At 44.3% G+C, this 14,509-nt stretch overlaps 1 protein-coding gene across 1 annotated transcript in view; it reads right to left on the bottom strand.

Annotated features, from left to right (window-relative positions):
* The window catches only part of ADCK1 (aarF domain containing kinase 1), a gene marked incomplete at its 5' end in the record, with an annotated part of 66,804 nt that overhangs the window by 18,990 nt on the left and 33,305 nt on the right, over positions 1-14,509 (bottom strand). Inside the window, 2 exons of the mRNA XM_009073386.1 lie at positions 274-432; positions 2,856-3,014. Coding sequence (XP_009071634.1) covers positions 274-432; positions 2,856-3,014 — 318 coding nt within the window. The remainder of the gene's footprint in view (positions 1-273; positions 433-2,855; positions 3,015-14,509) is intronic.

Raw genomic sequence — 14,509 nt, 5'->3', positions numbered from 1 at the left:
AGGAAAATGAGCAGAAGAGCTCCAGAGACTGCTGGTCCCAAGCCACCATTCCTGACACAATACAGAGTGTGTACAGTAGGAAACAAACAAGGAGAAAGCATGGCTCAGAGTATTTTCTGGTCTGTATTAGCAAAGTGGTCTAGGATCAACAACACAGGATGACTGAACTCCATTCTCCCTCCATAAGGCTCCTGCAGTTGGTGAATGAGATGCACAAGACATGGTAAGGGAGACTATTAATGCACATACAGACAGAAATATGTGTTCCCTCACCTTCAGGAAGTCAAAGTTCTTGAGCATATGAGCAATCTTCTCAGCATTTCTGCCTTCATTGAGGAAATCAAGCTCCAAGGGCAGATTTTTCTTAGCTTCTTCCACCAGCCACATGAACTCAAAATCTGGAAAAATCTGCTTCACAACCAAGAGAAGGACCTGAGAACAAGGCAACAGACAATCAGCTGCATTCTGGCTTCAAAGCCACACAGCTACACATAGTTCTGTTTTGATATAATATAATTCACAGATTACAAAAACCCAACCTGTACCCCAGGTGCTTTTAGGATTCCTGCAGTATGACAACACAACACAGTGTCATGGCTTGGTCATGCAAAACAAATTTTGGCTTACTCTTTCACACAGGCAGATCTAGGAGTTAAATGATGGCACATACATCAAAGGGAGCCCAGCTGCCTGCTGCCTAGAAGTAAGAGAACACAGCCCTGGAGAAGAGACCACATGGCCAGATCTCACCAAGGGCATGGCCCTGGAGCAAATCTCTTCTGGGTCCTATAATTCTACTGGCTTCATTCGAACAGCTCTCATAATACAGACAAGGAAGATCTAATGTAAGACTTGTCACCTCCATGTTACTTCTTCCACTGCTGAACAAGAATTTTGCTAGCCAGAAAATCCACTGGGCAGTTCAAAGAAGACAGCAGAGTTTGGATACAGTTAGGAGGCTTTAGATCATATCTTTAAAGGACACTTTTGGTGGGGGCCAGAGAGCAAGCTGCTCTTCAGCATCAGTTATAGCCATCCTCAGCAACGCTGAGGGGGTGTTTTCTAAATATCATACATCCACCACCTGGAATCCTCTCCTTCTTAAAAGGCTTAGCTACGTAGCACCTTGAAAAAGCCCAGGTGAAAAGTTCCTGGAAACATTTGCTTAGAGCAAAATTCAAGGAGCAAGTGAATCAAGATTATGGAATTGGATGGCATAATCAAAGCTGCACAGCAGCCAAGCATGCTTTCTGTTCAAACTAAGGGTCATTTTTCTCAACCACAGTCACAAATTTACACAAGCTGACAATCTGGACCATGTCTTAAGGAAAATAATTTGTTTGGCTGTTTTTAGCTCCTTAAGTCATACAAAAGTAAAAAAAAAAAGCAAGCAATCCACCTTGCTGTCTTTAGCTCACCTGTTCTGCACATTCATCTGAAAATGAAACAGACTTGCAAGTGTGTGTTACTGCACAGTTTTCCTTTCTAGATCTCCACTGCTGAGGTGGGAACTCCTGCACTGCAGGAGGAATGTTTAAAGTACACACAGAAAGCTGCCATCATTGAAATATATGACAAAAAAAAAATTTATTAACCATCACTGCTCCTGTTCAGCTGTGTGACAATGTTTGTTCTCCACCCCTGCCTCTATTTCTCTTATCTAAATGTCAGTTCCAAACTCAATGTTCCTTTAAAAATGTAATCACCACGTTCCAGACACTATTGAATTATTTTTTACTGTTATATCTAGAGGCATAAATCCCCTCAAATTTATGTCACCCAAATGAAATGTAACCAGCGATCTTCATGAACATGTACATAAACTTTATAGGGTCTGCAAGATTATTTTGTTGGGGCTTGATGTGAGAAAATTCATGGTTTGTTGTTTTGGTTTTTTTGCTTTCTTTAAATGCTCCTTTGAATCAATTTGCCAACTTGATCATCAGCAGGGACATACTTAACCAGTATTTCGCCCATCCTATTTCTGACATCTAACATATTGTCTTGAAATAAGTATTGATATATGAAGAGCAGTGAGGTATCTCTCTCTGGATTTATCAGATGCTGTACTGATTTTTAGAGTCAGCATTGATGCTATGAAACCTCAAGTGAATTTAGGAATTTTCCACCTAGCTTTTCCCATTCAGATTCCTTCCCATCAGTCTCTAAATAAGACCATCTTCATCAATATTTAAATTAACCTCCTACCTAGCTGCAATGTCTGTGTCTGATTCTTAAAGGACCAGAACACCAGCACATGTAATCTGGCTTTCTGTGCAGCCTACACAAAAGCAGTCCCACACAAGCATATGATGATGCACGTAAGCCAACAGTCCCCAAGAGACCTTTTAAAAACAAAACTTGCAGTGTGTCGTGGTCTGAGCTACTTTCCCATAGCTGTGTGTACACAACAAATCTCAAGGATGGTAAATTTGACTGTCTGTAGAAGGGCAATACTAAATTGCCAAAAGGAAATACGCTGTTTTAGTTCAGAGTTTTCCAGGAGGAATAGTTTAAAACCAGAAGAGACAGGAATCATTTGTTTAAATGTCTATTTAAAACAGTCTAATCAGCAATCACAGCAACATGGTATGAGGGGGTATTTTTTCTGTGATACCCATTGTTAGAAGGGTAAATGTTCCAAGGTAGCCATAAGTTTTGGCTCATTCATACAGAATCCTCTTACTGCCCTGGTCTCACAGTCTTATGACTGCTTTTTTTAAGAAGGCATTGACCTCTGCAGAGGTTTCAAAGCTACAGGTTGATGTTATCGCTGCTTACACCATGGGTGAGTGTGGTCCCCACACGTTTCAATCGCAATTGCTCTGTAAGTCAAAGTCAACAAGTAGTTTTACCTCCATGAGCAAAATATCTGTGGAGCTCTGAGCTTGGACCTTTGGGTGCTGGATTTTCACTGCCACCGTTCTCCCATCCTGCAGTACTGCCTTGTGCACCTGGGCTAGCGATGCTGCTCCCAAGGGGGTGTCCTCGAAACTCGTGAAGAGCTCTTTTATCTGCCACAAGAACAGAAAGATGCATCAGCTTGGGGTGCCAGAGGCACTAAGGAAAGCCATGTGCCAAACTAAGGAAGTTCATGTGCCAAAGCTGTGCAGACTCGGCCCTTTCATCCTTCTTCTGTCCAGTGCCCTGTGATTGCTTGCCCCCCAAGTGAAGCCTGCCAAGCATGTGAGTGCCCTGAAGATACTCCGCTTATGGAAACCTGTGGCAGAGCACCAGCAGCACATTTCATCTTGGACTCATAATGGCCAGGCAGTATGTGAGTGACACCTCAGGGCTGTCCTGAAAATGGGTTGGGTGCAATTTTGTTCAGCATCCAGCCAACAGCTGTTCCTCTGCATGTATTTCTTTTGCAGATATTTAACACCACCTACCATCACCCCCTGAAACCTGACAGTGCATATTCCCATGCATTACAGCAGCAGCAGCAGCTAGCTTACTTGGTGAAAGCCACCACATGACTAGGAGCAGTGGAATGGGATGGATTCAGGGCAGGGGACAAAAACCCTGCAGTTTGCACTGCTGACAACTTCAGTCTGAAAATATGTTTCATGTGATGGACTTCCTTACACCTCCTGTAAAAGGAACCACTGCTCTCAGCTCAGAAAAAGCACCAGGTGTGGACAGCAAAGCACTTTGTGGGCAGGAGAGAAAATTATTAGCAGCTCTGTTGGAAAAACTCAGGACTAGATTATAAGGAAAGTTGCAAAGTAGATTTACCAGGGGCAGGTCCAGGAAGCAAAATCCAAGACAGACATGGGTAAGGCAATGGGAGATGGGCAAAGGCCCATCTGCCCTCCATAAAACAGCACACTGCTGAGACCCTCAGTGCAGCACCAGGCAGCACAGGCTCTGGAAACACTATGGAAAAGCTAGTGTGATACCAGCCTGGCTGAGTAGCCAGGCCCTCCACACAGTCAGCTCAGAGTGAGGGCCAACACAGTTCTGTGAGTTCAGGCACCAAGGTAATTCATGTAATGCTAGTTGAGGGTTTCTGTCCTGCTCTGTAAGACAAGGTGCACATAAGCTCTGAGGTATCCAGAAGTCAGCAAAGTGAACCCATCCCACCCTTCCTGCAGGCTCGACTGATTTCGGGTGAGTGGTTGAGAAGCCTGTAATTTATACAGTAACAAAAAAAAAAGAATGTCAGTGCATTTTTATAACCTGCTTTTTAAAAGGTAATTAAAGATGGGAACTGCAGCAACCTAGTAATTAACTATGAATAAAGACCTTCTAAGCAAAGTCTTCATGCAAAGTCTTAAACGAATATTCTTTTTGCTGACAAGTAAGAAAAATACTACAAGGAGCAGCCTGTTCCCTCCTGCAGCTGCCAGAAAATGAGTCCCCTCCCACACTACCCTACCCCTTCTCTCTCAGCCCCTTCCACAGAAAACTATTGCTAGCAACAAACTGGAGCACTTGCAGTAATTAGATTCCAACACAGACTCAGCTGCCTCCAGTAATTCACTAGGAAGGTGCATTTTATTTATTTAATTAATTCCCTTTGGTCCTGGCGGCAAAATCAATTAAGTAAAACAACTACATTTAAAAACAACTAGTTATGTGGTTTTTAATTACAGCAGGTCCATAATTCAAACCTATTGACATTTGTGTCTCAAGAGAAAAAAGGGTTTTCTCTCTTTCCTGTCCACCCTTTCTTTTCTCTCTCACTTCTGAATTTGGAGCCTTGTTTCAGATTACTATAAAGAAAGAAGCATCTACAGGATGACAGATGGCTCAGGGCACGTATGTTCAAGACACGAGGACGTCTACCCTTATGTGAAGTTTGTCTATCAGCTGAAGAGAGGACCTGTTAAGGGTAAAGACTTAAGGTGGCCAGGAGCATGTTGGGCTAAGAGATCTCATAAGGAAAAAAAAAAAAATGCAAACAGAGAACTTGCCACACGAGGTCGAGCTGGGTCTTTCTTCAGTCTCTCACTGCCCTACATCCTCATATTAGAGGGATGTACCCTTTACAGAGTAGTAGCCAATATTACTATTCTAACTGTCATAAGGGTGGTAACATCCTCCAAAGGTTGAAACACAGAATTGGGAATTCACTGGCCTGAATCCAAAAAGGTATATTTATAGCAAGATCATATATAAATTGGATAAAATTCCATCTGCTCTGGATTTCAAAATCTTTTAATTGCCTACACTGTCAATCCAACCATTTTCACCCCCTGTATGCAGGGTAACAAGAAAAAAAAGCTTCACATATTCCCTCTAGTAGGAATAATATATACAACATTCTTGCATGCCTAAGTTTTCTAAGGAAACATCAACTGAAGAAAGCTGTGCCTAGCAGTTCTTTTGGACAGAAGAATTTCATTTAAAAACCTGTTACTAAGGACACGAAAGCCAGGTTAGCAGTCACGTCTGCTCGAGCCAGCCCAGTGGCCCTGCTGCAATTCAAGGGGGAATTTGTGAGTATTCACAGGCTGCAGGCGAGGGCAGCAGGGCGAGGGACTGCAGCAGGGCCAGAGAATTGATGGCTCCTCCAGCAGCAGAAGGCTAGAGCACGCACATGGGGGAGGGAGCAGATCACAGTAGAGCCATTACCCGAGCAGGTGTGAGGCTGAGATAAAGCAGCAGCACAATTACCGCTGGGCTCCAGGACCCCCCACTTAGCAAATCACCCTCGTTCATTATGAAATTGTCCTCTCACAGCTCGCTGAAGGCAGCCAGTGCCTCTGAGAGAGGCTGTGTGTCCCAGACAGGCAAAAGCGAGCAAGAGGCTGTATGACATGGAAGCAGAGAAGAGGTGAGCCAGGCTCCCACACTGCCTGCTGGAGAGTGGGTTCTTCCCAAGGGAAGGTGGCTGCACTTCATGCAGGCAGGGAGTTCTTGGAGCAGGCTGCAGGCTCTTACTGCTCACAAACATCCAGCTAATAAGCACCCTTAACAAAAACTCTGTCACTTCCAGGATGGATAATTAGCAAGCAAAGATCTTGGACAATCTCAGAGCCCACCTGACATGGTACTTAAGGTACTCTCAAGCTCTTTCCAGGCCACAGCTGGTCTCAAAAGGCCTCATCAAGCTGGCTGTTACCATCTGTAATCCTGGCAGGAGATGAAATAGGCATAGTTTCAAGGCAGGTTTAATAAAGGTTTAAAAGAGAAAAAAGGAACTTTGGGTCTGCTCTTTCAAAGGAGCAGGACAGCCAGCTGCAGATTTACAGATGTACAGGTGAGCAGTGTCCCTCATGGAGTGGTTTCCCCCACTAGCCTTCTGCTCAGCCAGCTCCCCATCAGGCACATGCTCAAACAGCAAATGAATGTGTCACTGTACTTCACTGGCTCTCAGGAAACACATCCCTGACTGCATAATTCTAAAGAATGAAGCTCATTTAATTTTAAATATGCAAAATCTTTTCATGATTGTTGGTATTAGTATTCACACCTCAGGGACCTGATATAAAAGCTCTTACAGGATCTATCTACTTAGACACTTATTAGTATGTATTTGTGCTGAGGTTGCACCTAGAGACTACATTAAGCCCCAAGTGCCATTGTATGAGGTGCACAGCCACCATGGGCCCTGCACAAACTCATGCTTTCCAGGAGTTCCCAGCTGTCAGCTACAGCCCTCCTCACAAGCTGAAGAGCCTTCCCAAAGCACAACTGCTCTGCCCGAGGTCTGCGGCACACACCAGCTGATGCGGCAATGTTGAGCATCAGAATGCCTCAGTACTTTTTGTGAATTCTGTCCTTAACACTTAGGAAGTCAATTGGATTTAAGCTCCCAAATCCTGAGTCCTTTCTGAAAGTATTACCTTACGCGACCTGCCCAGCATGTTCTGAGAAGTCTTTGACAGAGCTGGGATTTAACCCAGATATCCCAAGTTCCAGCCTGATGTCTTAATCTCCAAACCATAAAAGTTAAATGTGCATGTCTTGCTGGCTAATTTCTTTTGAAATATACTGCCTCTTAATCCCAACCTTTTTATATCCATGTGCTGCAGCAAATGATTGAATATCACTGCCTGGTTTCAACCTGCTCACACCACAGAGGGGTATGTTCCCTTCCCTCTCCAGAATGGCTGCTAACAAGGTTACCCTGGAGCCTAGGGCATGGAGCACCTTCCCAGCCCAGCACTACATAACATCACCCCGAGTGAGATGTGGTGGCTCTGCTCTGCCATTGTGATGAACAGTGGCTGTGTGTCAGCAGTCTGTTCAGAACTAATTTAGGGTGCAGTGAAATGCAGAATCACTAACAACAAAAGACATCTCAACAGCCCAGTCCTGCTTAGCTGGCAGGCTGAACTCCTTTGTCTCTTAGCCAACACTGGCTACATTTGGAGCTTGTGGTTTGATGTGTACAGATATCCTTAGGTTCTTCAGAAGCTCTCCCCACCAGACTGACCAGTCTCAATGACAACAGAGGAATTGTTTCACCTGCTGCTAGCTGGGACTCAGTTGCTGTTTGACAGCGTAGAAAGTTACTCTTAGACCCTGTAAGTTTCTGAGAGCGCAAAGGGTACAGGGGAACCACAGCTGGAAGTGGCCCAGTCTCCAGGGTAAACCCTGAGCTTTGGTAACAGTGCATCTTGCTGAAATGTCTGTCATGTAACTTTCAGACAATAAAGTTGCTACTGTTACCAAAAGTACAGTAAATATGCCAGAATAGAGTGTAAATATGCCTATATTAGGGGACTTTGCCAGTCTGGCACAGGTGGGGAACATGCAGCACGAGGTGAGACCATCTCAGGCAAAGGCCATGTCCAGACACTTCACTATGCCTGACAGCTTCACCAATAACAGCCACTCACAAAAAGGGGCTCAATGGGGATAATGCTATTCCTTTATTACCAAAACCAATGCAAACTGAAACACCCAAAACCTCAACCACAATTTCACAACAGATCTCCTCTTATGATCACAACATACTGTAATTGCTCCTGAATCTTGCATTGTGTACTTGGAGATAGCAATCTATGAGATGTCCTGGTATTTTAGAAGGGGATGACTTGGCAACATAGGATTAACTTAGAACTTTTTGCCTCCAGGATACTCATCACAGGCCATGATACAACAGAGCTCTGTTAGCAAGAGTATTGTGTTGTGACAGTCAAGAGCAGCTTGCAACCTCCTAGCATTTTGATGCCATGTAGTAGCACAGGAAAATGCCCACGGGAAGTTGGTATAAATCCATTCAAGACAAAGTCTTTTTATATCCAGGTGCTGCAGCAAATGATCAAATATTACTGAACTACATGATGTTCAATAAGGTGAAATGCCAGGTCCTGCACTTGGGACATAACAACCCCATGCAGCACTACAGGCTGGGGGAGGAGTGGCTCGAAAGTTGTTCGCCAGAAAGGAACTTGGGAGTGCTGGTGGACAGTGACCTAGTATGAACCAACAGTGTGCACAGGTGTACCAAGAATAGTGTGGCCAGCAGGACTAGGGAAGTGATCATCCCCCTGTACTCAGCATTGGTGAGGCCATACCTCGAGTACTGTGTTCAGTTTTGGGCTCCTCACTTCAAAAAGGACATTGAAGCACTGGAGGAAGTCTGGCAAAGGGTGACAAGGTTCATGCAAGGTCTAGAACACATCGCATGAGGAACAGCTGAGGGAGTTGGGTTTGTTTAGCCTTGGGAAGAGGCAGCTCAGGGGTGACCTCATTGCTCTTTACAACTACCTGAAAGGGGGTTGTAGAGAGGTGGGGGATGGTCTCCTGCCATATCTGCAGTGAGAGGACTAGAGGAATGGCCACAAACTAAGACAGAGGAGATTCAGATTAGATATTAGAAAAAGAAATTTCACTGTTAGGGTGGTCAGGCACTGGAATAGGTTGCCCAGGGACATGTTGGAGTCACCATCCCTGGAAGAGTTTAAGAGGCATCTTGATCTGGCGCTGGAGGATATGGTTTAGGGTTTAGGAGTTACAGCAGAGTGACAGGTTAATGGTTGGACTTGATGACCTTAAAGGTCTCTTCCAACCTTGACGATTCTATGATTCTAAAGGAAATGATACAGCTGTGAGACAAGTCCATGGCAGAAGCTGACAGCAAGAAAATGATTATGGTAGGTAAATTTTGTACAACTCCTGTGATTCTCCAAGCTGGAATTCCCTTGATGAGGTGACTCGATTCATCTGTTTGTTCCATTCCTGATAGAGACAGCATTAAACAGTTCCCTCTTAATCATGGATCCATGGATGGTAATTTGCGAAGGTGAGCTCAGTCTGCAGGAGCTTTCTGAGATTTACACAGGGATCATACTGTCCCAGATAGGACAGTGCAGGGCACTGTGATAATGGGATTCATGAGCTTGCTGAAAAACAGCAACACAATATCACTCTGGGAAGATAAGTTTGGGGGGCTGCAGCTGCTACCTTAACACTGTCTAGTACTATATCCACCCTATTTTCATGTAGACCTGAAGAGATACTCAGTTCTATGTCTGTTACAGCATTACTAAGGCTTGAGGCACCCAGAACGTTTGGAATTCACTTTATCAACACTAGGACACTATTGCTCTCAGAAGTCTGAATGTCTTTTCTGGTTTCCTAGCCTGGTCATCTTTTCAATAACATACATGTAACGGTTTGTGGTGCCAAGGACTCACTGACCCCTGCAAATCTGCAAGCCCAGAGTGCTAGGCATACTAAAATGTTACCTCGTTGAGAGCAATATACTTGCCAGACAGCAAGTGAGGTTTTTTCCATTGTCCCAGCCTTTCTATCCCTTCTGTGAAAACAAAATGTCACAGTGTTGCTCCAAGAATTATTAAGACAGCAAAAACTGAAAGATTAGATTTATCGTAGCAGACAGTGGATTATGAAGAATAATTCATCAAATGTCAGAACAAACAGCCCACAATTTATAGGCGGCTTTGTTGAGTCAGTGAAATCTGATTGGACTTCTCTCCACCTAATGAATGCCAAGCCTAATTGATGGTTCCTAAATGCATCTGTCAAGAACATGTATTTATTAATTCAGTATTTTTAATAATATTGTCGATATATACAGAATAGTGGGTTTCTTTTGGTTGGATTCTGTGGTGTTCATATTACATATACATGTGAGTGTGCACAAATATAGAGGCATACACTGCATCCAAATGAATATAAGTAAAGGTATGTGTGTATTCACATGCACTGAAACAATTGCATGTGGCTTATTACACAAAATCCCTGCGTCTTTCAGTGCACAGGATGGCAAAGCAATGTGGTTCTTTTCCAGGGAAGATGTGCAATAAAGTGCCTGCCTAGAATTTGGAAGAGCTGAGCTCTAACATCGTTTCTCCTTGATACTCCATGTGATACTGGGCCACACCATGTCACAGAGCTCATGCTTGGATAAGCAGAATTAGGGATGTCAAGACAGCTAGGAATCTGCCCTTGTGTCATTTATGAGGACCAAACTTCTAACATTCTTTTTAAAAACCTCTCTGTTTAATACATATACAACAGTTATTACACACAGCCACAGACATGTCACTTGACATGCCAATGGTATACATTTGCTGGCATGCTGATCCCTGCTAACTTGGTTAATTATTGCTAAGATTGCACTACAATAGCACAAAACCAGGGCTATCCATCAACCATCTTTCTTCTAGGAAAGGACTGTGAGTCAGGTGGGGTGTGAAGTTCATCTTTTCCTGTTACTTTTACTTGGTATCACTTTGGTTCTCTGCAGCCCACTACCAGATATACCACTGAGAATCTTCTCTGGGATCCTATCAACAGCATTTCCCAGTCACAAAGCCATGAATGACACAGAAAATGAACTCTGCTAAAGGAAGAGTCCTTGATCCCATCAACTGGAGACAAAAGTTTCCTCACTCATTGACTGTCTGATATCTAGGATCCTGGCTACTCCCTGTTCTGTTCACTGAACATCCTCTTTCTGTAGTCTCTCCTGTCTAGAAAAGCAGTGGAAAAGCATATGTGAAGCCACTCTTCCATTCATCTCATCCATCCACTAAGTTGTACAAAACAGTGTTAGTCTACTTGCTATACTGCCTTTCATTATTACAGAGCCATACTTTTGAGGAAACGCACCTTGTATTCCATCCCCAATGACTCCTGCTTAATACTCCATGCTCAGACACACACATGGTAGCTTCATTTATTTTCCTAAGTCAAATCCTTCAGACAAGGCAGAACTGTCTCAGAATATCAGTCATCCTGGATCAAAATCTGGATCTCAGTGGTGACAGCCACAAGAGGTAGTAACAGCAACGAGCAGACAAAGCTGATATATGTCTCCTGAGACCCTGTGTGTGAGGTGGACCTCATCTCCCATCTCTCTGACAGGTGAGCCACTTATCCATGGCTCCCACAAGCAAACTACATTCAGTCCAACAAAAGCAAGGATCATCATGGCCAGACTGGTACATAACTGGCTCAGTAACATCCTCCTGACTGGCACAAGGAGATAAATGTTTTTCATCAATTAAGCTATTAGGTGTCCTTACTACCTTCCAGAGACACATGATGCTAAGATTAACAGATTAGTTCAGCATCCAGAGATGCTTTCCGCAGCTGGGAGTTCTACAGGTGTTCCAGCATCGCCACAGCCTTTTCCATGCTTAGCTTCATTCAGCTGTTCTTTGTCCAGGTGCTGGTTTCACAAAGCACTCTGAAAGCAGAGAGACTGCACATTAGACTTCTGATGTAAGGCAAGTATCAAGCTGAACTGTAGGAAAGCAGAGTCCAGACATTATCTGCATGGCAGGCACAACATCTTTGGTAGCACAAGCCCATAGATGAAACAGCAAAGCTGGGATGTCTCAGAACAAGTCTCTAGGCCATCCACCTATGTGTGAACATTACTTCTAGTCAAAGTACTCCATTTCAGACAATGCAGATAGCTTCCCCCCACATCTGTAATCTCATGCTCAGAAGTAAATTCCAAGAAGCTCTATTTCTCAAACATGTCCATTACCAAGGGAGAGATTTTTCTGTTGGAAGCTGCATTATAATTTTAAACTGCAAGTCCAGTTCACTTTCCTATAGAGAAAATGGCAGGTGGAAGAACACTGCACCACTGAAATCAGAACTATTTCCTCAGGATCCCCCTGTGTGATAACAAAGTAGAGTCCCTCTAACCCTGGGAAAATGTCCATTTCCTGTTTCCAGATGCAGTTAATCAGCACAATGACCTGGCTTGTTCAGCATCCCACTCCTTTCTTCTGACTCGTAGTTCTACCTCTGTACTCTAGATCAGCCTGTTTCTCAGTCATCTTCTTTCAGATAGTCGTATCTCTGTTCACATTCAGCAAAATTAAAGCATGATTCCCAGTCTTCTCACTCAAACCATCCCTCCTGTCTCCTTTCTCATCACAATGGACAATGTCATCAACTTTCTGTCAAGCATGCCTGCAGGCTTGGCCTTGTCATAAACATTGATCTCACTCCAGATCTCATTTCCAGGTCTAAATCTACTACTAGACAACAAGTACTAATGCTCACAAGTGATGAGTGACAACAAGCCAACTGTTCTCCCCCTGTCCCCACAAATTTCCCATTTCTCTTGAGCCACACATATAGTAAGACATGTGGGGGTCCCCAACATACCCAGAACCCCTTGACTGAATTCCTGAAGACATATTCCCAAATGACATATCACCCCTGGAGATGCCAGCAGTATGGTGCAAAGACAGCACATTTGGAAAGATTTGTCACATCACAGAACAGCTCTGGTTGGAAGAGACCTCAAAAGATCATCTGGTTGAACTTTTCATGGGAAGAGGAGAGCCTAGATGAGATTATCACCCCTTGAAAACCTCCAGTGATGGGGACTTTACCACATCCCTGGGGAAGTTTGATTGATGATTCTCAGTGTAAAAAAATTTATTTCCTATATCAAGATGAAGCCTCTCCTAAAATGTCACAGGGACAGGGGCAGTTGGCACATAAGCAAAAAGGTAAGGTTTAAGAAAGCACCCAGAAGCAAATGAATTTCCAAGACTGTTTTGAGTCCAGGTTTAAACACATCCCTGCCACATAATGGCTGAAACCCAAGTAGGAAAGGGTCAAGGAGCCACAACGAACAGCCTCCATGTTAGTAACAGCCAGGCAGAGAGAGGCTCAGCAGAGGACTGCAGAGATGCCCCAAGGGCCCTGGCAGCAGTAAGCCTGCACAACAGCAGCAGTCCTGTGAGAAATAACCAGCTGCCAGAGCCTGAGGATATATGGGGACCTTCGGGAACACACATCACCTGTGCCTCATCTTAAATGCCTCTGATTCAGCTTTGAAGGCCTGGGGGCTTCACGAAGGCTATGAGACACAACAAGGTGGGGGGAGGGAGAGAATGTCTATGGGCAGGTTTATGTGACTATACAGACTCTGATGCGGAGAAGTCTGGGGGTATATGTTTGGAAGAAGTGGGGTACAAGCATTTGGCCAGGAAGAGAAGGTGTGCCAGGGCTTGCACAGAGAATTAAGAAAGAGGCATGGGGCAGTGTATTTGTGTACACAGCTTGTATGAGGAATGCTAGGCAAAATCCTCCATCCACAGAGAAGTGACAGGACAGGTGTTTGTGTGGGTGTACAGAGGCAGGGTGTGCAGGGGGAGTGGAGGGCTGTGTGTGTAGGACAGCACTCATTTCATTTCATAGAATCATAGAATGGTTTGGGTTGGAAGGGACCTTAAAGACCATCTAGTTCCAAACTCCCTGCCATGGACAGGGACACCTTCCAGTGGAGCAGGTTGCTCAAAGCCCCATCCAACTTGGCCTTGAACACTTCCAGGGATGGGGCATCCACAACTTCTCTGGGCAATCTGTTCCAGTGCCTCACCACCCTCACAATAAAGAATTTCTTCCTAATATCTAATCTAAACCTACTCTCTGAGTTTCAAGACATTCCCCCTTGATGAGGGAAGTGTTTCTAAGCCTGGGATAAGAGCAGGAATTCAGGAATGACAGAAGCAGTATTGCACAATCCAGCAGCCTGTCACCAGGGTGGACAGAGGCACAGTACAATGAAAATATACAGAGGGCAAAGCCCAGTCTGAGACAGATTCTGTCTAGCTACATTCGTTCATCAGGCTTTGGTTATAATTACATAGATACAAGCAAGATAAAGTCTTATTGAAGCACAAAATTGCCCCAGATTAATAGGATAGGGAAGCAGGAGTAAAGATCTGAGGTGGACCTGGACACACATGCAGTCTGGCAGATGTGTGCAGCTCTGCCTGAATTGAATTGGTATCAATAAAGGGATAGAATGAGGTCACTACACTAAAAGGCACTAAAGCCCTGCTGAAGATGTACAGCTCGGAAGTCAGTTACTGGAGCTACCCGTGCCTTGGTTGTATATTGAAACACTGGCACACCTGCAGACAAGTCAGTGCAAAAGGCACAGCTGTAAAGCAGTCCACACTACAGAGAACAAGGCAGAGGGACTGAAGAGAGGCTGAGGTAGAATAACTTACTAAGAGATCTGGATGGGACCTTGGAGTTTGTAGCCTTTGTAGCCTACTCTCAGAAAAAAATTTTATAGAGATCCATAAAAGTAATTCAAGAG

The sequence above is a fragment of the Acanthisitta chloris genome, unplaced genomic scaffold, assembly GCF_000695815.1.
Source record: "Acanthisitta chloris isolate BGI_N310 unplaced genomic scaffold, ASM69581v1 scaffold2514, whole genome shotgun sequence".
Classification (NCBI taxonomy): domain Eukaryota; kingdom Metazoa; phylum Chordata; class Aves; order Passeriformes; family Acanthisittidae; genus Acanthisitta; species Acanthisitta chloris.
The sequence above is the reverse complement of the archived record's forward strand: the minus strand, read 5'-3'. Positions and strand labels throughout refer to the sequence as shown.